The sequence below is a fragment of the Candoia aspera genome, chromosome 16, assembly GCF_035149785.1.
Source record: "Candoia aspera isolate rCanAsp1 chromosome 16, rCanAsp1.hap2, whole genome shotgun sequence".
NCBI classification, from domain to species: Eukaryota; Metazoa; Chordata; class Lepidosauria; order Squamata; family Boidae; genus Candoia; species Candoia aspera.
Window position 1 is genome coordinate 8,005,891 of NC_086168.1, and position 22,262 is coordinate 8,028,152.

Below are 22,262 nucleotides of genomic sequence, written 5' to 3' on the forward strand. Positions count from 1 at the left end.
AGGAAATTCAGGCTAGGCTGGGAAGAGCCAACGCCAACTGCTTCCATATTGATATTGAGAAAAATCTGCCCAGAGTTGTGGGGAGTCAGGTGGCATATAAATTTAAATAATAACAATAACAACAAACGGATAAAGTTTTGGTGCATAACACACTAGATATAACTATGGTTGAAAAGAAGAAAGTGTGGACAATTGATGTGGCAACACCAAGGGATAGTAGAACAGAAGACAAAGAATTGGAGAAGATCACCAAGTATAAAGATCTGAAGACAAAAGTTGAAAGATGACGTAGCTTGTGGACCCACTTGGGTCAAGGGTGACTTGCCAACTACCAAAAGTTGACCCACCTCTGCTGTAGGGTGGCAGGTCTGCCGCAAGCTAGCTTTGACCCAAAGGAATGCCTTACTTTTCTTCTGTCTTCCTCTGTGCATGAAAAATACCATTTGGGAAGACAGAAGTACTTAACCTGGCAGGCCCTGGCCCCAAGCTTCTCGATTTCTGGTTTTAGCTGGCCGGTTTCTGTGCAGCGTCCAAACCCAGTGCCAGAATATTTACACACTGCAATCCTGTCCCCAAGCCTCCTAATTCTGCGGTGTGCAATGGTTTTGTAATTTGTTAATGAAGTTTCTATATTGCCCTTCATCATGCACTTCCCAGGTAGATCATAAGATGCGTAATGGGTAAAAGAAAAAATCCGCTGGTAAAACAGAGGATGCCAATGGGATGAGTCACAGAGCTGAATCTTCTCTGAACAAGACATTGTTTCACTCCATGCTGCGGCCATGAAAAGTCTGAGCGAGTTTCTCTGTATGGGAAAGAATTCCACAAGTAGAGAACGCTTCCTTCCTTCTCAGTTGCCAGATGTTTGCAATTAGCTGGAGGCATGCTGAAGATGCAGGTGTTATACCAAGCTATCTTGGCACAACGGGGACTAGTGAAGAAGCAGGGATTCCTTCAACAGAACAGGGCACCTTTTGTGGGCTGGCAAGAACCCTGAATGTCTGTGATGGGTCCTATCCCATAATTGCTACCACAATGGTTGTGTGGCTCACCTGTTCTCCAGAGGATGATTCTTTCCCAAACACCCAATTTCCAGAAAGCAAACTAGCTGTTCCCCGCCAGTCTTCACTGCTCCCAAGCTTCCCTTTCTTATTTTTCAAGCCCAGTTTTATCTTCTGTGATGCAAATACGCTTATGTTGGACCAGAGGCCTTGTTAGAAATAACGAGGATCACGTGCCCGATTCGGCTAGGTGAATCTATGAAACATTTAAAGACTGTATTAGCACACTGGTGAAGTGTGATGAGGACTAGCCTTGGCTTTTCCAGCATACAACTTGCCATGTAACTTTTTTTTTAATTTAAAAGCTCTGAAGTCAGCAGAAATGGGGCCAAGGAAGATGTAAAGTGGCATGGCCTCCAAAGCAATTAAGTGCCGTTTTTTTCCAGCCGAATCCCAGCTAAATCCTGATGCTTTGACTGGAAGGACCGGCAAGATCTATCTAGGGTGTTAATTGGATGCGGGGGCTAAGCAAGGTCAAACTTAGATAGGAGTTGAGCTCAGGTGGAAGAAGACTCAGACCTTCTTCAACTCTCACGCAGCCGAGGTGGGACTTAAATCTGCCATTTCCTTTTTTGCCCATTTCCAAACTCTCAGACGGATAGGCTCTTTGCTAGCAAACAATGCCTCCGCAGTTTGCTCCAGCTGGGCCCTCGCTTTCGCCGCCACTTCCTGGTCTGGAATGGGCTCAGCTCATAAAAGGAGGTGCCTGTTAATTACCGCTTGGCACAATTGGTGCCGTGACATTGAAGACAGCTGGCCGGGCTCCAGATTCCTGGCGCTGAAGAGCTCCCTCTCGGCTGGCCCAAAAGCTGCTGGGATGGTCTTTGCAAGGCTGCACCAGAACCCCTTGCACGAAACAAATAAATCAGCAGCAGCTCTTTGGGAGGGCACTGTTCATCAGAGCAGTGGGGTGTGTAGAGTGGAGGAATTTGGGGTGAGTCATCAGAAAAAAAAAGAACAACTGGGAAGAAAGGAGCAATAAACCGGTCCAGCTGCTTTTCTAGGCTTGGAAGCATTAAATGGGGCAGGGTGTGTGATTCTTACACACTTTCAACACATTTTCCCTGTTGTGGCTGGTCCCGGGACTTTGCTTAAAACTTCCGTGCATGCTTATTTTTTAGTTTTTTAGTTAATTGTACCACTTCTCTTTCTAAAGCCCCGAGGGGTAGGGTGGAGAAACCAGCCAGCACAATTTCCAAGATTCAGATCTCTCCCCCCCCCCCACCCCCAAGAAGGGTTTTGGGTGCTACCACCCTGCTCTGCTGTCCAAAGCCTTGCAATTCAGTCCACAAATCGCCCTCTTTATTCTGATTTATTTTATTTGGAGTTTATGCGGCAAGGTTTCTGTTTTTATCTCTTCCTTCTTTTTGCGAGATGCTTTCCTCCTGCCACGGATGTCCTAATTTGCATCTGTTCTACGCATCCCTCCGAGGGTCCCTTTGGATGACAGAGGGACGGAAACAAGTTTTAGTAAATAATAATAAGGAAGTAGATCAGCCAGCCCCAGTGAAGTCATCATGGGGCATCAAGTCCAAAGGAGCACAGGGTGTTTTGTTTTTCTACCAGGCAGTTATCTTGTGCATGGCATTATCCAGGGTCACTGATGAGTGGCAGGGCTTGCCTACCTTGGCAGGTGTGGCAAAACCGCCACTGTGCAATCAGGAACATCTCTTCAGGGGCACCTTCACCCGGCTTGTTCTGCACTCTGTTTGATTTTGCTCCCTAATCTTTCGAGAACTAACTCAGGAAGGAACCTGGGACTCTCCAAGGCTGTTCTAGCATACGAGAAACTCTGTGGGCTGCTCTGCCCAACGTTCCCAGCCTGGTCTTCATGTCTGATTCCTGAAAGCTGCCTTTATTGGTTAGGTCAGCTCTTTCATCCATTTAGCCCTGCTGTATTTGTCTTTCCAGGCTGCTGTTTAGTGCACGTTTTGCTCCAAGGCAGCCAACAGGAAAAACAGCCCCAAAAGATGCATTTCAGCCTTGATAGGTATAAATTCACTGAAGCTTCTCCTCAGTTGTGAAAAGCTCTCCTCCTGGAGCTAACTTGCAGCTTGGCAGAAATATGGTAAACCTGAAGCAATGTCCTGCAGATGATGATCCATGGTGTGGTTACCATCTTCGGATCCTGAGTGCAGTTACAGTCTCTCTCTTTTTTGCATTGCATAACAAACAAATAGAGCCAGTTTGGGGGAGTGGTGAAGGCACCAGGCTAGAAACCGGGAGATGGGGAGTTCTAGTCCCACCTTAGGCACAAAGCCAACTGGGTACCTTGGGCCAGTCCCTCTCTCTCAGCCCAAGAGCCAATCAGGCGTAGTAGGAGAGTTCTAGTCCCGCCTTAGGCACAAAGCCAACTGGGTACCTTGGGCCAGTCCCTCTCTCTCAGCCCAAGAGCCAATCAGGCGTAGTAGGAGAGTTCTAGTCCCGCCTTAGGCACAAAGCCAACTGGGTACCTTGGGCCAGTCCCTCTCTCTCAGCCCAAGAGCCAATCAGGCATAGTAGGAGAGTTCTAGTCCCGCCTTAGGCACAAAGCCAACTGGGTACCTTGGGCCAGTCCCTCTCTCTCAGCCCAAGAGCCAATCAGGCGTAGTAGGAGAGTTCTAGTCCCGCCTTAGGCACAAAGCCAACTGGGTGACCTTGGGCCAGTCCCTCCCTCCCAGCCCTAGGAAGGAGGCAAGGGCAAACCAGTTCCAAACCCTTGCCAGGAAAATTGCAGGGACTAGTCCAGGCAGTCGCCAGGAATCAGACGTGATTGAACAGATTAAAAAAAATAAATACACATACAGATGTCTGTATATGTGTATAAATAAATAAGCCAAGCTACTGAAAATAGTGATGAATAAGAGGCTCCCAGACCTCATTATGAGTTAGCATACACGTGGGTGAATTTTTGATGGCTGGGGAATGCGTGCAACAGACTTGAGTGTGCGGAATGATGATGCAAAAGGCATGGAGCTGTGCCCTTCTCCATTTTTCTGACCCCTCCTTGGGTTTTGGAGGGAGTAGAAAACAGATTTGGGGTTCCACCTATAGTTCTGGGTGAGAATTTCCACTGGACTTACATAGGGTTCTTGTGAGGATGAAAAAAAAAAAAAAAGACAGGGAACAAATGAAGTGCATCATTAACGGTGTTGGCTCCTAGAGGGAAAAGTAGGATACAAATACAACAAGGGAAGAAATACCATCTCTTTTGGTATCTCCAACTTGAGTATCCCACAAGCTTGGTTTAGAAGCTGGGGATGACTCGTTTGCTTGTCCCCTTTCATGACTCAATGAGACAAGCTTTAATGTAGGAAGGCTGCCATTCACCCACTTTGCAGAATGTCCAGTTGTAAAGTGTCTCTCTTCCCTTTCCATGAATCCTTGACTCGTCCCATCAGTGTGGATTGACTTCAATTTGCTTCAAGCAGAAGAAAGTGGTAAAGATGCCCTCAAGTGGAACTTGATTTGATTTTATGGGCACGCTGTTGTAGCTTTCTTGGTCCTGCCAGAGAAGTGGTTAGCGATCGCCTGGTTCTGAGATGTGTTTTCAGCTTTCAGTCTGTCTTATGACTCTGGAATTTCTGGATGGCGTCTCTTTGACAGATTAACAAGACCTAGCTTTGCTTAGCTTCCAAACTCAGAGCTAAGACAAGGTTAGCCTCATGCTGCCCCTTGCTGAAACTTCTTGTGGGGCTGGCAGCTAAAAGAATAGTCCAGGTGGTCATGAGAAGGACAGAAACACCTCTCTGAATCTGCCCCCAGTTTCAGAACATTTAAAGCTACCCAGGGTGGGTTGAACTGCTGATCTGCATTAGTGTTTTCCTGCTTTGGCCAAGAAGCCCTGGTTGCTAGGTGCATGACTCACTTCACCTTCCTGTAAATGGGGATGACGTCAAATGGAAAAAGGGAGCCAGGAGTTGACAGGTATGGCCCTAAGCAAGCTCAGGCTTTATGTGTCCTGCCTGGATGAGGGAACAACCAGGTTGTCTGTCCCTGCTCTCTCAAGTGTGGCTGAATTGCAAAATTGGGGGAGTTGGCCAAGCGCCTGTGCATTCAGCAGGACTTAATAGCAGAAACTTCAAAATCTCAGTGCTGTTGCATACCTTAGTTAGACAGAACTCCTCTGTATGCAGAAGATCTGCCCAAGCAAGTCAAAATTGAAAATTGAAATCTATGCAGATCTACTAGCCTCAGGGTCAAAGTCCTAAGCTCTTTCATTCTTTCGACCAACAAGGCTTTTGGCTTTTCTTTTCCCAGCCTTGAGACTGGAATGCCGTATTCCATTTTCCTGTCTGCTCTGAGCAGCGTCTGTCCGTTCCCATCTCACCAGCTTCATTTCTTGCGGTACCTCCCTCAGACATTGGCTTGCAAGGTTGTCTCCTTGGAACTGCCATTCTGAAAGATTCACCGGAGTCCTGCAGTAGAGGACATACCATGACTCAGACGTGTCACTGGCAGCTCACAGACTACCTGGTTTCGAGGCAGGGAACAAGGGGCGAGATCGGTGGTGGCACTTTGACTGGTGGCCCAACATCATGCAACATCTCATCTCGCTTGAGTTGCTTCTGAGTTGGATGTAACATCAGAGTGACCTCTTCTTAAATTAATTGGACCGGTCTTTCTCAATCTGAGGGGTTCCCTCAACCTGATGGGCTCCCAGTTGGTTGAGCCACTTATCACCTCTTACTGGTTGGGGATGATGGGAATTCTCAGGAATACCTTGGATTGTGGGAAGACTGAATGGTCTTGATCAGTGTGGCTCTCCTCCTCCTCCTCCTCATCCTTCCCCTTCCTCTGGTGCCCTCTGCGTTCCCAGTACAGGGAAGAAATCCTAAAATTCCTCTTGCTTCTGTGTTAGGTAAACTTGGTAAATAAGCCTTTGATACATCTTGCTTTGTTCTGGTGGCAAGCAACAGCTTGAGGGGTGGGGTGGGGTGGGGAGACAGAAATGGGCTTTCGCGATTAGGAGATAGAGGCTTGGCAAACGTTCTCCTGAAGCAAGGGTCACTGTGTCCAGGGCGTGCTCCCTCTCTGCCTGCTAAGAATTCCACAACAGCAAGTTTGTTTCTCAGCACCTTGACCTTTGTGCGCAGAATCTGGCTCCCATTCTTCCAGCAAGAAAAAATGCAGCCAGAGGCTTGCCTGGGTACCCTACTGGAAAGTTTTCCTCCCCTCGTTATTTTGTGCTGGCTTTTTAGCCAACCTTCCTGAAAGACGGCATGCTTTCTTCTCCTCTCTCTCCCCGCCAGCTCATGCTAAACCTTAACGTGCCTTCTTTGAATATGGGGTGGTGTGTAAACATGGCTGATGGTTTGCAAGTGTTGGGGGAGCCCAGGGTGGCTTAGTCAGCAAGTTGTGCTGAAGGAAAACCCTGGTTTAGTAGTGTAAGGCAATGTCTATTGTGGCCCAAAGCCCCAAAGCCCCAATACAGGTTTAGGGCTGTGATTGAAACTGGACTTTCTCTTTAGCAGATGTTCTCTGCCTCCCTGCAAGTGATTGGTTCAGATTTCTGGGGGGTAGTGAGGCAGGAGAGGACCTGGAGAACAGAGGGGTTGGGGAGGGAGAAATGTGGATCCCCTCTATCTGGTTGTGCCTCTGCTCCCCACTTTTTGACTTTGGTTCTGGCCACCTGGATTCCCTCCCTTAGAGACCAGGGCTTCTCTAAAACAAGCCTCATTGTACAAGTAGTCCTTGCTTAATGACCCATAATTGAGACCGGAATTTCAGTTGCTAAGCAAAGTGTCCATTAAGAGAATCCGACCTGATTTTATGACTTTTTTGTGGTGGTCATAAGCATGAGGACTTGTCGTAAGTCGGTTTTTCCAAGTCTGAACAATCACTAAACAAATGGTTGTTAAGTGAGCACTACCTGTCATGCCCTCTTTGGAAACCTGATACTCAGAAACTCTCTTTGTCGGCCTGTGTACCTTAGCCGAGAACAGCTCGGCAGGACAACTGGGGTCAGGTAACAGCTACTTAAATGGGGCCTTCAAAGGGGGCAGACAGGTTTTGCATCTGAAGGCATGGAAACATGGATTGTTGCATCCCTTGCAAAACTTGGCACTTTACGGTAGGAGGGGTGATGGCTGGGAGGAAGCAGGAAGTTTTCAATTTGTTTCAGCAAGAGGCTCTCCCCAGCCTTGCATTTAAGGGCAGAGCCAAAGAAGTAATGCTTTTTGTTGTTTTCAATTAGATACTTCAAATGTTAGAAGCAAACTTGCAGGCTATGCTGTTTTCCCCCTCCTTTTCCTAGGCCAAGCCAGAAATGTATGCAATATTTTGCACTAAGGGTGGAGGGAGGAAGAGACAGTGTTGGAAAGGGGAAAAAAAATTGTCTCTATCCTCTGTAAAGTTTTGTAGCTTGGTCTTTCTCTGTCGTGTGCTTTTCCCCACCTCACAAGAAGTTGGTGTGGGGAGAAGCGTAGTTGAGCAGTTTCAGGTAGGGCCTGATGCAGCGGCTTTTCTGCATAATACCTTTTTTCAGAGGTATTTTTAGCTGGGAGAAACCTTCATGAAATACTTTTGTGCAGGGAGACACTGAGCTCTTTGTCCTTCTGGGAATGAAGTACATTCAGGGCGGAAGCCGGCCTTAATGCCCTCCCTCCTCCTCCTGGGAGCAAAGGCCTTCTTGAAGAACATACAACAGTTTGGGAAACTTGAGCTATGCTTCTCGTTTTTGAGTCCCCAGATTATTTTCCGCAAAGCAATCTCAACAGGTGGCAGCTAAGCGGGATCAGCTCTGGCTCATGCTTGGATGGGAGACTGCCACAAAATGGCAGGGCTGTAGGCTAGTCTAGGAAGTCAAAACAACATCCTGGAAGATGTTGAGTGGAAGCTCCTTTTGAATTGTTGCCGGGCACATGCCATAGATGTGTCCATGAAGTCACCGGGAGTTGAATGGGACTCAAAGGAGATTTCCTTTGCTTCTGTCTGCAAACGGGGTTAAAAGTGGAGCTGAGAGAAGCGTCTAAGCATGTTTTGGCACCTGGTTTAACCTGCTTGTTCCAAGACCTTCAAAAGCTGCTTTGAGTCATGGGCTTATCTAACTCAGTTTCTTCTGGCAAACATCTTTCCCAGATCTCGGCCAGACTTCTTGTTCCAACTCAGCATATTGGTGTCCTTTAATTGGAAGTTCAACTTTACCCTTCAGGCTTGGAGAATAGGCATCCACTGCTATAGAATGTGAAGCCACCATAAACTAGATGACAGGAGGCATGAAACAATGGAACAAAGATCCAGAGCAGGGAGTAAACGGGTGTTTATCTTCAGTGAACTGTCTCTGGAAGGACACATGTGGTTTAGACTCTTGGGGATTCACGGAATGCCTTGTGGGTTTATTCAAAGCCTTCCATTGCAGAAGAGACTGAACCATGTTCTCTCTTTGGGATACCAGCCTTGTAGCTTGGTGTGGAGCAAAATGAATTGTCTTTTCCAATGGCATATTGAAATGCAGCTACACTATGTGGACGCCAAAGAAGAATAACTTTTGGATACCAGATTTTTTGTGTTGTCTTTTTAAGAGCTTTGAGGACTCTTCGACTCATATGATTTGATCATGTTCCTTTTCTGCTTCTTTGGGGTGTCAAGTCATGTCCCGTGTTAATAAAAGTTTGGGGAGAAAAGTCGTTGCCGGAAGAATAAATGTGATGCTGAATTGCACTCCCAAAATATGGAATTCGACATTTTATGAAGAACTTAGCCTTGGGCTCAGCTACAAGAGTCATTCTAGGCAGGTGGAAAGAAAACAGTACTTCAGATCTGAAAGGGTGGATTTGAAAGATGTGTTCTTTGCCAATTTTTGAAATGTTGTTATATTGCACAAGGTAGAAGATGGAGCAGCATGTTTCTATATAGATTTAATAATATGGAAAAGGGCTGAGTGAGTTATATATTAATATTGCATAGATCTTTTTTATTTTCCATTTTCCCTTTTTTTAAACTGTTGTTATTACCTATCATTTCCTTTTGATTATGTCATCGCTGTTGTACTGTTTATTTTTGCTTGCTAAATTTCACCAGTATTTTTTCAACAAATTGAAAGAGAATAACTTTGCAAATTGGTGTTTGCAAATAACTGGCACCTGACCCATGGAGGCTTTGAGACTTTCTTCCCATTGAGATTTTCTACAAGAGTAGCTAGGATAGTAAACCTCTCTGGGGCAGTTGGAATCCTAGATTCCAATAAACTTTGATTATGGATATTAGTGGTCAATGTAGGCCTTTCCCCCCCCTTTTCCTTAAGGCATTTGTACTAATTTTTGGGTCATCAAGGCACTTCAAGTTCAAGAGTCACATCCTGAGTGTGATGTGATTTACACTGCAAATTGGTGCAGATCCAATCCATGCTCTTTGGAGAAACTCAGAGGTTTTAAAATTTGGGAGCAAGCTGGGGGTACAGAGGGGATATAGCCATGTGACCCAGCTGAGATTTGGGGAGATTGTCATCTGTTTCACCCCTCCAAATCAAGGGGGCATATCTTTGGTTTTAACCAATTGTCATCTGAATGAGATGGAGGGCCACAGAAAGGAAATGTGGCTTAAATACAGGCAACATCACTTGGTTGCCAGAAGATTATTTTGAGTTATCGGTCCCTGCTGTGTCAAACTGCTGAACTTCTGTCTTTCTCATGATGGGAAGAAACTGCCGCTAAGGCCAAAATAAACTCTATGTGTCCTTATTTGCTCCAGAAGAAGAGTGTCTTTATTTGGCAAATTAGCCCCCACACTTGGCTACTCTTTGAAACGCTTCAGAATTCTCATTTTCTTCCCACACTTATTTGCAAAGCAGCTGCCAGTAGTCCATGCTGGGTTGGAAACAGAACTTGCTGGAAACCAACAAACCAGTGTTTGTGTGTTTGTGTGTGTGTGTGTGTGTGTGTGTGTGTGTGTGTATCTATCTCATAAGGATGTGCAGTAGGCTATTTGCAATTCTGGCCTTTTTGATGCTGTATTGGAGCTTATTGCTAATTCACATCTCTGTACATTATTACAGTGTTCTGTACAATATACGGTATTATGGTATTCTGCAGTGTTCTTTTGGTTGTTGGTATTAAATTGTCCCTGGCATTTTGGTGCCACCTCTCATTGCATTTTGCTTAATTCTACCCTGAAGAAGGGTGGAGAGGCTAAAAGCCGTCTGATAGATGGTTTTATTAGAAGGCGATAATGGAGCTGAATATAGATGATGTTGTCTGAGCGTAGGAGTCACTGGGACCTGGGTTAATCTGTTCCTTGTCATTAAATTACTTCTGATCCCCACCTACTGGCTAGATGGAGTCATAACACTTGGAGCCAGTTCCAGAATATTGGGGTGTGGAAGGAGGAAATCCCATTTATTGGACTGGTTCCCTCTTCCTCCACCGTCCAGCAAGCTTTAAATACTGTAACCACTTCCACGCAAAATTAATTTTCCTCCCCTGTTTCTTGATCTGAAAAATTTGGATGGCTTGCTCATTGGGCTGACTACCAAATATCTTACTTTTCCACTCTTCTACTGCTGTTCTGTTTTTCAGGGATCTTGACCGCTGGCGAGCACACCTTCCCGTTCCGTTTTTTGCTGCCAGGTAGTTGGGATTTTTTTTCCTGTTCTCTGGTACAGGTTTGTGATTATACTGTAACTCCACACTTCCCACTTTACCTCTTGGCATGTACATATATATCTGATCATTTGGGGTGGTGAAAATTCGGGCTTCAGGTGCTGTCTAAACCCTTGGATGAAGTTATGACAATGACCAGATTGCAAGAAGATTTAGATGTTTGGCATGGGAGATGCATCCAGGGTGCTTTTCTCCCAAATTTTTATGGGTTCGCATTATTGAATCCCACCTTCTCACAGCCCTCAAGATGATGGAAACCTTTCAGGATGATGAGATGGACTAAAAACAGTCAAGTTACAGTAGCTTCTGCTGCTTGGTTATCAAGTGTACTAGTTCAGTTCTAGGCCAATCCATCTTTGGGACAAAATGAGATAACTGCCACAAACCCGTCTGAGCTTGGGTTACTGTTTTGTGTTGTTATTTTACTTTTTCTCTCCTCTCCAGAATGATAAGCAACAGGAGAATAAATAGCCATGTCTGTGTCAGCAAGCTTGGGGCCTGTGAGAGTTTTTAAGAAAAAGTTTTATAGATAGATTTTTTTTCTTCTAACAGTGTATGTCTGTCCAGAGCTGCGTGCGTAGTCCACGCAACTATCAGTGAAGGCCAACATTTGGCAAAGAGGTGCGGCATTTTATCTTCCTAAGAATATTTGTCTTCATAAAAAAAAAAAGCAAACTTCTTGGCCTTTGAACCATGGAGTGTCCTTCTTAGATTCTTGCTGTGGCTCACAGCTGGTGGAATTAGAATTAGCTAGTTGTGTGGTGCGCACCAGCTTTTAATTTTTGCAAGATCTATGTGCCTCCGATTTTTCTTGGAGTACAGCTGGGCTTTGCCACACTTTCAGTCCTAGTTTAGCTCAGGCTGTGAGAAAGCTGTTGGTGGGCAGAGCAATTGGTTTTTGTTTAGAATAGTATATATGCTGCCTCTCTTTTCCCCAAATATATATTCTTTTCTTTCCTTCTTGGAAAACAGCTTCAGCCCCCACCTCTTTCGAAGGCCCTTTTGGGAAGGTGGTGCACCAGGTGAAAGCTGTGATCGAGACACCCCGGTTTTCCAAGGATCACAAGTGCAACAAGATCTTCTACGTCCTCTGTCCACTGAATCTGAATGATATCCCAGATATTGAGGCAAGTGGGGATGAAGACTGCTGACACCAAGCATTAACCCACTTTTGTTTTTGACAGTGTTCAACTGAGGGCCACGTTGCTCTGCCCAAGCCTGTTGTGTTTGTGTAGATTTCCGTTTGCATATTTGTTAATTCACAACCAAGGCTTGGCTGCTTGCCCAAACATATGGAGGAAGGAAGAATCAGCAGTGGTCTCTAGCACTGACTGTGGTCTTGGTCCACACACAAACCACGGATCCGTCCTCTTCTTACAGCTCCTGTTGGCTGGGGGATTACAGGAACTGGGTCAACACACTAGGAGGACATAATGCTGCTCACGTCCTTAAGGGATGTCCACTCGGTTGACACAGCCCTCATCTGTGTGTTTCGTCCCTGCAGCAGTGCAACACCAATTCCATCACCAAGAAGTTCAGCTACAAGCTTGTGAAAACTGGAAATGTGGTTTTGACAGCCACCACCGATCTGAAGGGCTACACAGTAGGGCAGATCATCCAGTTGCGAACGGACATCGAGAACAAATCTGGCCGGGACACCAGCACCATTGTGGCAAGTCTTATCCAGGTAACAGTCTCCTGAAGGTGATGTTGGGGTGCCATGTTGGCTTGGTGTGTGGTCTTGAGATATTTGGCCCTTGTGCTTCCCTCTCCTCCTGGAGTGTTCAGTTCATCTTCCTCCTTGATTCATCCCCTTTATATATTAACATTATATTAATATAGTACAGTACAGTACAGTACAGTACAATACAATACAATACAATACAATACAATACAATACAATACAATATAATATTTACATTCTGCCTAGCCTTCAGATACTCAGGATGGGGTATGGGGTTTTCCAAGCTTCAGCTGGATCTTATTTATTTATTTATTTTTCAAATTTCTATCACCGTCCATCTCCCCCTGAACAGGGGGACTCTGGGCAGTATCCTACCATAAAGTTGTGATGTAGGTTAGGCTGAGAGACCCTGTCTGGCCCTCCAGTGTCTCGTGAGTTTCCCGGAGTTGAACCAGGTCTCTCTCCAATCTCTAAATAAGCCACTGTTCCAAACTTGTGGTAACGAATTCCCTAGGTTAGTTCTGCATGGTAACTTTCCTTGACCTGTTTGGAATCTTCTTTCGCTCTGCTTCACTGATAGTCCCTGCTCCTCCTGTCTTGTAAGAGGCAACAGAATTTCTCCTGGTCCATGCTAGATCTTCTACATCTTGATCACAGGGTTGCCTCTTTTGGAGAAGCTTCTTTGTTTTGTTAGGATTGGGTCTGGGGAAATGTGGGTATCTGTTAATAAATTATTTTCTTCTCCCTGTGACCTCTTCCCTTCCCCCTGGCTGCCAGAAAGTTGCCTATAAATCCAAGCGGTGGATTTATGACTTGAGGACCATAGCTGAAGTGGAGGGCTCAGCGGTGAAAGCATGGAAGCGCGCCGAGTGGAAAGAGCAGATTCTTGTCCCTGCATTGCCACAGTCCATTCTGCAAGGCTGCAGTCTTATCCATATTGATTACTACATCCAGGTGAGATCAAACCCCTGTTCCACCACACACTGTGATCTGGGATTTACAGCTGAGAATCTCTGGTTGCCCGAGGATAAATGGGCTGTCGTAGGTGTTCCTTGCCATAAATTTCAATATTCCGAACAATGAAGTGCTAGGAAGAATTTGGGGACCATTTGGTATTGGTTCTAAATACTAAGCCTTCAGTGTTATATCTTCTTCTCCCAACACCAGATATAAATAAACATTGATTCTACCTTTTCGGGCAGAGAAATTGATGCAGGGGAAAGCTAGCTCCGCTTGGTTGAACAATCTAGCATGTTCAAATCTGGGGCCAGAGTTCATGGACTGAATATTTCACACTTTGCAGTGGGAAATGCCTTCTGAATCAAGAATGATCCACTTGTTGACTTCTTACGGTGCTGGACTCTTTTGATGCTTCGTGGCATTTTTTCCAAATAGGAAGGTGGGTTGGCCCATCAGTGGATGAATGTACTTTGAGTTTGAAAGTTAAAGGACAACTTTTATGTCCTTCGATCTACTAGTTCCTGGAAGACAACAATGAGACAGATCTGTTAACCTCACTCCTGCTTGTGAGCTTCTAAAACTAGCTGGATGTGTGCTGTGGAGGCATTAGGAGGCTGGATTAACTAGCAGAGATGTGTAAGACCTTGGATCCAGTTGCAGAAAAGAGCTATGAAATACACTGTGTAGGACACAGCCATGGCCCTTGCCTTCAACTTTTTAAAGCAGCTGCATCTTTTCCAAAGCTGTTGTGACAGCCACAGAGGGATCCAACCTGTCTCTTCTTGCGTTCTTACACTGCAGGAGTAGGCAACCAATGACGATCCTCTCCAACGTTATGTTGAAGGTGATAGAAGGAGACAGTCAAATACTCCAGCCTTTCTCCTACACACTCAATTCAATGCAGTTTAAATTAAATAATCTTCCAATTGAATTGGATCCAGTTTAATTTTTCCCCGGCCCTGACCCATTTCTTGGAAAGTGACCCTGGGGTTACTTCTCAAAAATCTGAGGATGGTCCTTGGCTGGAAAGATCGTGTGATTGTGTTGTGCTGTGTTAATGAGAATCTTCACCTTCCTTATCTTTGATCCTTCTCAGGTCTCCCTCAAGTCCCCTGAAGTCTCCACCGCACTGCCGATTTACATCGGGAACATTCCTGTGAACCGGATTCCCTTAAGCCCTTCCCATTTAATCCCAAACATTCCCTCGCCGGTGGTTCCGAGTGCACCCCCCGAAGAAGAGGAAGCAGCCGGGGGCTATTCCCACCCCATGGACAATATTTCAATCCCTACCAAAAGTCATTCTCAACAGCAGCCCTTCAGCTACGCTCCGGGCCTGAGCTTCCCCGAAGTGAGGCCAGATTCTGAGCAGACCACCTCACCCAACCGTCCCACCCTTTGCTTGTCAACGGGGGCAACGGTTCCTTATTACGCCGAGGGGGCTGTCGTTCCGGTGGCTACGGCCAGTTCTTTGATCCTACCGCCCGAGTATAGCACCTGGGGTTACCCATACGGTAAGCCACTGCTAGATTTGGAAGTGAATTGTCCCGGGGCTGTGGAGAGCTGAGAGAGGGATTTGGCTTCCCAAGTGGCGGGTGGAGGTGGTCCTACAGCATAGCTCTAGAACCGGATTTCAGTCACGCTGCTGGTTCTCGGGAAGGAGGGGGCGCATTCCAAGGAGGGGAGCAAAAGAAGGGAAAACACAAACCAGGGGTGGGATGTGGGAAGACTAAGAGGTTCAGACTAGCCCCGCCCTAGAGCCTTTCCGTGGTTATTTCCCCTTAGGTGAGGTAGAGTAGCTTGAATCTGGCAAGATTCTGTCTATACGGTGCGAGCAAATGAATAGAACAGAACAGAACACTTTGTTGGCCAAGTATGATTAGACACACAAGGAATTTGACTTCGGTGCAAGGGCTCTCAATATGTTTACATAACATCAAGAAAGAACTGAAGTTTGACTGGGTTGATTCTTTGTTGTTCTTGGGCTGAGGCTGACGAGAACCAAGTGATTCAGTCCTCCTCAGATTACCGATGACAGTGCCCCCAAGGTGCATCTCTCTTTTCCTTCTCCTTTTCTTCCAGAGGCCCCTCCTTCGTATGAGCAGAGCTGCAGCAGCGCTGTCTCCAGCTCGAGCAACGACAACTAGGCTCCGGTTCGGAAATCTGAAGGCCGTGGTGAATCAGGAGGAAGGACAGTACACAGCCTGGCTGGGAAGAAGTGGTCTCGCCTGGCCCCAGGCCTGCTGGCCGCCACTCGCCAACCCTACGGAGGCCTTGCACAACCCATCTGTGAACCGTGCGGTCCTGCCCCCCAAGTTTGCTGCTTTACTCTCCAAACACCTGCGATGCCTTATTGGGGATGCCACCGGGATCGAAGGGGGCGGATGGATCCCTCAAGCGTGTGAACGTACATAGGTTTTTGTTTTTTGAGTGCTGCTGTTGACTTGCTATGGAATTCCCACGGTGGGACTGACTGTCTGGACAGTTTTGTTTCTCACTTCTTCTCCCCCCTCTCTAGAGAGCAGTCGAAATATTGTCAGAGAGCTCCTTCCAACATTCCTGCGATCCCAATCAAAGTGAATATTTGTAGCTCAGGGTTGGACCGGGGAGTCCTTGGTGCTCTCTGAGCCTTGTTGTTTTCTTGCAGACGTTTCATGGCCAGACTAGGCAACGTCTTCAGTGCGAGGAGGGAGTGGGCCTTGGCCTTGGCCCACTCCCTCCTCGCACTGAAGACGTTGCCTGGTCTGGCCATGAAACGTCTGCAAGAAAACAACAAGGCTCAGAGAGCACCAACGACTCCACATTCCCGCGATCCACAGGCACCCTTTTTAAAATGGCATAACGTGTCGACAGGATGATCGGCAGGTGTTCTGGCAATCTTCAAAACTCTGGGCCAAAACTTTGGAGCTTTTTCAGAGCTGGAGGCCTGTTCCAAAGGGAGAAGATGGATTCCCAATAAGAGAGGTGCAATTCTTTCTCATAGCGCTGAGCCAGCCTTGGGTAGAAGAAAGATCTTTATTGATATTAGCGTGGTCCCCAAGGCCTTTCCATCCAATGGAGTCCTAATGTGTTCAGACCACTCTGGTTGGCCAGGATGAGTTCCAGATACACCTCTGGGTGTTTTGTCTCTGAGCATTAGTAGGAGTTGCTCTTTAACTTCCTCTCCAGAATCCTCCAAAGTTGAACTTCCACCTGGCTGGTAGCATCTGACAATCATGCTGATCTCCTACTTCTACCTCTGCCTTCTTGTCTCCTATGAAACAAGATGGAATCACAAGAAGGGGTAGAGAGAGATACGGCTAAAGTTTAAAATATCTATATAATTTTGAAAAAAAATAGAGACCTTATATCTCAAGGACTTTTTGACCACAGAGAACCTGGTCCTGATGGTCCCCTTGCCTACACCATCAGTTTTTCTGGCTGGTGGTCCCTGCCCCAATTAAATTTTTAATTCTCTTCCTCCTCCTCCCTTTTCTTCAAAAGAAAGATTCTCTGTACCCTTCTCAAAAGATGCTTCCCCAAGCTCACTGCCTCAATCATCCGTCTCCTCTCAAACCACCAAAGTAGCTTCAGGAGGTGTGTGGTGCTGGGTTTAGGGAGCAGTGATCACGATTCCTGTCATGCATTTCCTGGGACCTAAAACCTCCCACCATCTGATTTACCCTCCTTTCCCGTCAGTGTCAACTCCTGTGAGTTAATTCAGTGATAAAAATCTCCCACCCACTCACAGGATCCCAGTTGTGTGGACACAACCCATGGAGACTCCTAAAATGAACTGCTTTTATAAGGTGATTGAAACCTCTCTCCCCCCACCCCTGTTTTTGATCAACTTGTTTTAATTGTAAAATTTTAAAGACAATTTTAATGTATTTAATAAATTATTCTGAGAAAACTGCAACAGGTTTTGGTCAATGCTCCCTCTCTTCCTCTTTCAATTCAGCTTTCTGTATGTCTTGTGTTTTGGTAACTTTTGATGTACTTCTCCGTAATCAGTTGCATCTTGAGAACATAAAACCCTGCCAGGTCGGACTAGAAATTCAGCCTCCTTTTTCCTATAAGCACCGGCTCTGGAAAGTCCGTGAGAAAAACAGAAAATATTAACTGCCTGCTACCTGTCTTCCCCACAACTTGTATGAAGTGGTGGAATCCTGGTAATATAGTAATATGGGCTAGAGTTGTCGGTTGCACAAAACCAGGGATGAATTATGATAGGGTTCCCAGGGAGCCTTTCTTGTGATTTGGTGATGCCCCGGGAAAGGGCTGGGTTGAAACATTTCAACCTGCAGGGGTTGTAAGTGTGGGAATTGGGACTGGAACATGTCCAGGAGCCCAAAAGTAGGCCAAAATTGCATCACCAAGGATTAGCCATTTTGTCACTGAATTTCAGTGGTGTGATCTCAAAGGCCCAAGGGACTGCGTGTCTCATGGTTGCATGTCTTTGCCATAACTGATAGCAATAGCTGAGTTCACACAATGCAACAAGCCAAAACCAGAGAAACTACAAACTCGCCCAAGTCCAATATATCTTGGACTTTCATGTAGAACTTGTTTTTAGAAGTCCAGGAAGTCTCTCCTGGACACTCTGGAGAGATCTCCAAAATCTGGCAACAACAGGCATTCCTCTCTGTCAGCTTTCTCTTCCAGATGAATGCAGTTACAATTCCCATCGTCCCTAGCCATGATAATGTGGTGTAAGGAGAGATATCATCAAATACATCTAGAGGGTCAGTAGTCATGGTTTTCATTAGAGAAGTCCTTCAATTTGGCATGAGAGATCCACAATAGGGAAACCCACAAATTTCAAAGAATTCCAGATTTATGAAACAGTTCTAGATAACATACATCAAGGTGAGGCAATCTGGCACTCTGCAGATGTTTTCCATTACTAGGCTGAGTTCACACTGCATGCTAAGAGATAATGTAGTCTGGTTCTGACTTAGCGGGTTTTGTGAACCCAGCAATTGTAGTTTGTTAAGCAGGGTTTATAGATTTGCATGATGTGAACAAATTCAGCTGGATCTGATAAGAGCAAAGTCCAAACACCGAGTGGGCACCACATTGCCCAACTATTTAAGTAAATCAATAACTTCCGCTTGTGGACATCATACTACAGATAGGTACATTCAATTCTCCCTTATTACAGTTGGTGACCCATCTGCTGGACAGACCTTCAAAAATAACAATGCCTCTAATGGTAGAAGATGTCCCCTTGAGTTCTCCTTCATGCTTATGACCCATTCCTGGATCCAGACCAGTAATTTCAATACGCCCAAGATAATCACGGAGAAGTCCAATGTAAACCTCACGGCTGCCCCAATGTTACTCAATCTAAACTCATAGCAGGAAATGTCTTGCTCCCATGGTGGCCTTGCATTGCTCCTCTCAGGTTTTTGGGAGGGAAGGGGAGGTTCTTCCTAGTATGGTAGAGGCAACTTCAGTCTTTCTGATGGCTGCCAGGAGCTGCTGAGAGCAGACTTTTATTTTGGAGGATCGTTGGAGAGGAAGCCTTCTGCTGAGCCCCATTGGGTGGCAGTAGCGTTTCATTTCTCTTACTATTTTGTGCTTGCCTGCAGAACGATCGGGCTTAATGGCCTACTTTAGAGGAACGCTAAGGTTTGCAGTCTTGTGTCTTTATTTTTGTGGTGCACTCAAGAGTTGCCAAGGCTGTTTCTTAACAATCTTGCTTTCTCAGGGAGCAGTTGCTGAAGCATGCATTTAGACTTTCCCATGACTGCTCTGGCTGGGGGTTGCAATGCACACTAGACACTTACAGTTGGTCTTTTGACTCTCACCTGCAAGGTGGAAATATATCTCTACCTTTGCTAAGAACTGTTTTGAGAAGCTTAGAAGGATTTATGATTTGGATCTCTCTCTTCCATTTGTTCACTGCTGAAGTGAGATCGTAAGTTATATTTGATACTGAATCGAAAGATGATTAATCAAAAGCAAGTCCTCCCCAGATACGATCATCTGGCCCTTCCATCAGGGAGATGTTTCTGCTGGCAAAGTGAGAAAAAATGGGGGCACATAGACAAGCGTGGATTTGCAACGGATTGAGCTGAATCTCAGCCAACCCGCTGATCTGCATGCAGTGTTTAAAAACAATGAAAGCATCCCAATTTAAAACAGGCGGTTTCTTGTAATTTCAGCTCCAGGGGTCTGAGAATCAGCCTTGTGTAGCTTGTTGAAGCTTGCTGTCTCCACTAAGATCTCTTGTTCTCTGCTGGAATACTGGAGTTGTCAAACAGCATGGCTGGAAAAAGAAGATCCTTGGATGGATGGAAGAGAATCATTTTATCAGTGGTCTAGGCCAGGGACTTGATGGACTTTTGTTGATAGGAAGCTCTAAAATACCCAACAAGAATGTTTGAAGTTTATATTTAGATTTAACCAGATAATTCAATGTGTTCACGGTCTTGCTTGTGTCCCTCAACAGTTGACCAACTGAAAAATGTCTGAGTTGACTATAACTTCTTTAACCATGACTGCTGAATCAAGCACCATGGGCTGGTTTGCGTAGCAGGCCAAACCTTATACCATGGCTGAAAAGTTTTCCCCAACACACTCAGCTGGACCCCAACTACCCATTATAGTTTATCAACCATAGTTTATGGTTTAGTGTAAACCGCCTTAGATGCTCATACAAGGGGAAAGATGGGATATGACTTGAATAATAAAGATTAATTTAGCAGCGTAATTTTCTCAAAGGAAAACGCTGCATGTATGACAGAGCCCTAGGTGAGATCCCAACATCTTGATTCCCACAGTTGGAGAAGGCAGGATGGATCCAATAAAGACTATCCCCTCCTGTAATTATAATCTCTCAGTGTGAGCCTGCTGTTACCTCTTTCAGCTGAAAGCATTTTCTGTTTTGTTGTTCACAAGTCTGTAATCAGCATAAATTCGAAGCCTGCTGCTTTTGGTGGTTAGTCCAAGGGCCATCCCAGGCCCTGAATAATGTGTTGAGGACCACACTTCAAAAACGGGCAGAGCTCAAGTGCAGAGAGGGATGTGGTTATCAATGGTGGGCTTAAAGTCTCTGCTTAACACAGTGGCAGACTAGGTGTGGCCTACAGGTTGCATATTTCAGTCACCTCTGGGTTCACGCTCATCTCAGTGAGGGGGGAGTGGCATTGATTAGCACTGGAGAAAGCAAAAGAAAACTGCAGTTAATAAGATACCCAATTTCCTTTAGAAGTGGTGAACAAGTCCCAGAACTCTCTGCTAGCTAGACTACAGGATGCATGTACTTCCGGGCAATCCAGCAGCGTATTAATATTTTATTTATTTTTCAAATTTCTATTACTGCCCATCTCTCCCAAAAGGGGGACTCTGGGCAGTTTACAACAAAATCAAAGTTAAAAGCGTACATATTACATATAAGAGACCAATAAATAAAGATAAAATAGATAGATAAAATATGAATGAAAAAAACCCCCTGCTATTAAAGTACTGTAATTAGGACTATTATCCCAGGGATAATTTATTATTGTTAGGGTACCATGTTTCCAGTGAGTACCCAGGGATGATGAAACCTTTCCTTAGCTAATAAGCTCGGAGAATAACCTTCCCACCCACCATCCCCAGAGATGGAACACAGGTAAAATGATGCAAGAATTGCATACAGAAGATAATGGAGTTCTTCAAACAAGTTGGATGCCGAACAAAATCAGGGGCGTACAACGCCTGGCATGCACAACGCACCAACCCTTGTTATGGCTAGTTTGGTCTTATAAGGCTCTTCATGAATCCAGCTGTTTGGAGATCAGGGTGTGACTTAGCACAGCAAGTGAGAACCCCTGTGGCTTATGCAACAAATCAGGGTTAAAATCAGAGCATCTGAAGTGGCTTGGCTTGGCCAAGTCTTCTGACTTGGCCAAGCCCTCCTCCAGAATATTCTGTTTCATCTTCTTTGATCAGCGTTTTCTGGAACACACTTTCCCACCAAACTCTTTTGGAAGTCTCTCCTTCCCCCTAAGTTTCACCCTATGTTTTTTTTTTTTTTGAACTTCTGGGATAAAAAAGTTCAATTTTGCAGAATCGGCAAAACATCCCTCTTCTGCGGAGAGGGGACTACTTTGGCTCAAAAGAATGCCCAGGCTGAGAATAGGGGTGTCATTGACAGAAAGATCAATTTCCTCATTGGTTTCCTTCTTCATCAGATACAGAGGCTCCCTAATTATTTGTTGAGTTAGACCAGGAAAAACTCTTTGGGAAAACTCTTCTTTAGAATTTGAAAAGGTTGGTTGACCTGGGACTGAGTTCAGGGGCAGAGACAGAAAATCTGACACGACCAGGCTGAAATGTACTGCAGAGCCGTGAAGAGCTTGGATACTAGAGTTTTAATAAAAACAGTAATTTAATCTGCTGTTTTGAGTTGTTTTGTACACCACGGCCATGCTTGAAAAAGGGCAGAAACTACTTAGCCTGGACGGAAAGGCTGTTTTAGTTTGCATGAAATGAATTGCCTTTTGCATTTTGACACTACGTTAACATCAGGAGACCTTTCACTCCAGCAGGGCAAGGAATCAAACGTCCAAGCAGCATGGAGAAATTTTCCCCCCATAACTTTTAGCAGGGTGAAGAAGCAGACCCAGAAGCCAGATGTTTATTTTATTTTATTATCGTCTTTTTAAAAAAACATTTCCAAAAGGCAGTTCTCTCCGCCCTCTGCAAGGACGCAAACGGCCCGAAGAGCTGCACGGCAACGATGAAAGCTGATTTCTTAAAAACGGTTATTCTTCTCCGGTGAAAACGCAATTTCGATTTCTCCCCGTTTGCCCGGCTGCCGCAACCAAGCTCCGCCCACCCCGTACGGCGGATGCTGCTCCTGGGCGCCGCCATGACAGCCGGCGTGAATTCTCGGGCGGCGCCATGGTCCGCGGCGGCGGCGCAAGCGCGCTGCGCTCCCCTCCCGAGCAAATGAATGAAGAGGGCGGGGCCGGGGGAGGGCCGCGCGCAGCGAGCTTTCGAAAAGGGGGC

General features: G+C 45.7%; 1 protein-coding gene across 1 annotated transcript in view; it reads left to right on the forward strand.

Annotated features, from left to right (window-relative positions):
- The window catches only part of ARRDC1 (arrestin domain containing 1), a 32,111-nt gene extending 16,339 nt beyond the window's left edge, over positions 1 to 15,772 (forward strand). The window contains exons 3-8 of the mRNA XM_063316417.1: positions 10,556 to 10,606; positions 11,612 to 11,766; positions 12,144 to 12,326; positions 13,101 to 13,277; positions 14,380 to 14,794; positions 15,363 to 15,772. Coding sequence (XP_063172487.1) covers positions 10,556 to 10,606; positions 11,612 to 11,766; positions 12,144 to 12,326; positions 13,101 to 13,277; positions 14,380 to 14,794; positions 15,363 to 15,427 — 1,046 coding nt within the window. The 3' untranslated portion in view covers positions 15,428 to 15,772. The remainder of the gene's footprint in view (positions 1 to 10,555; positions 10,607 to 11,611; positions 11,767 to 12,143; positions 12,327 to 13,100; positions 13,278 to 14,379; positions 14,795 to 15,362) is intronic.
- The last annotated feature ends 6,490 nt before the right edge of the window (positions 15,773 to 22,262 follow it).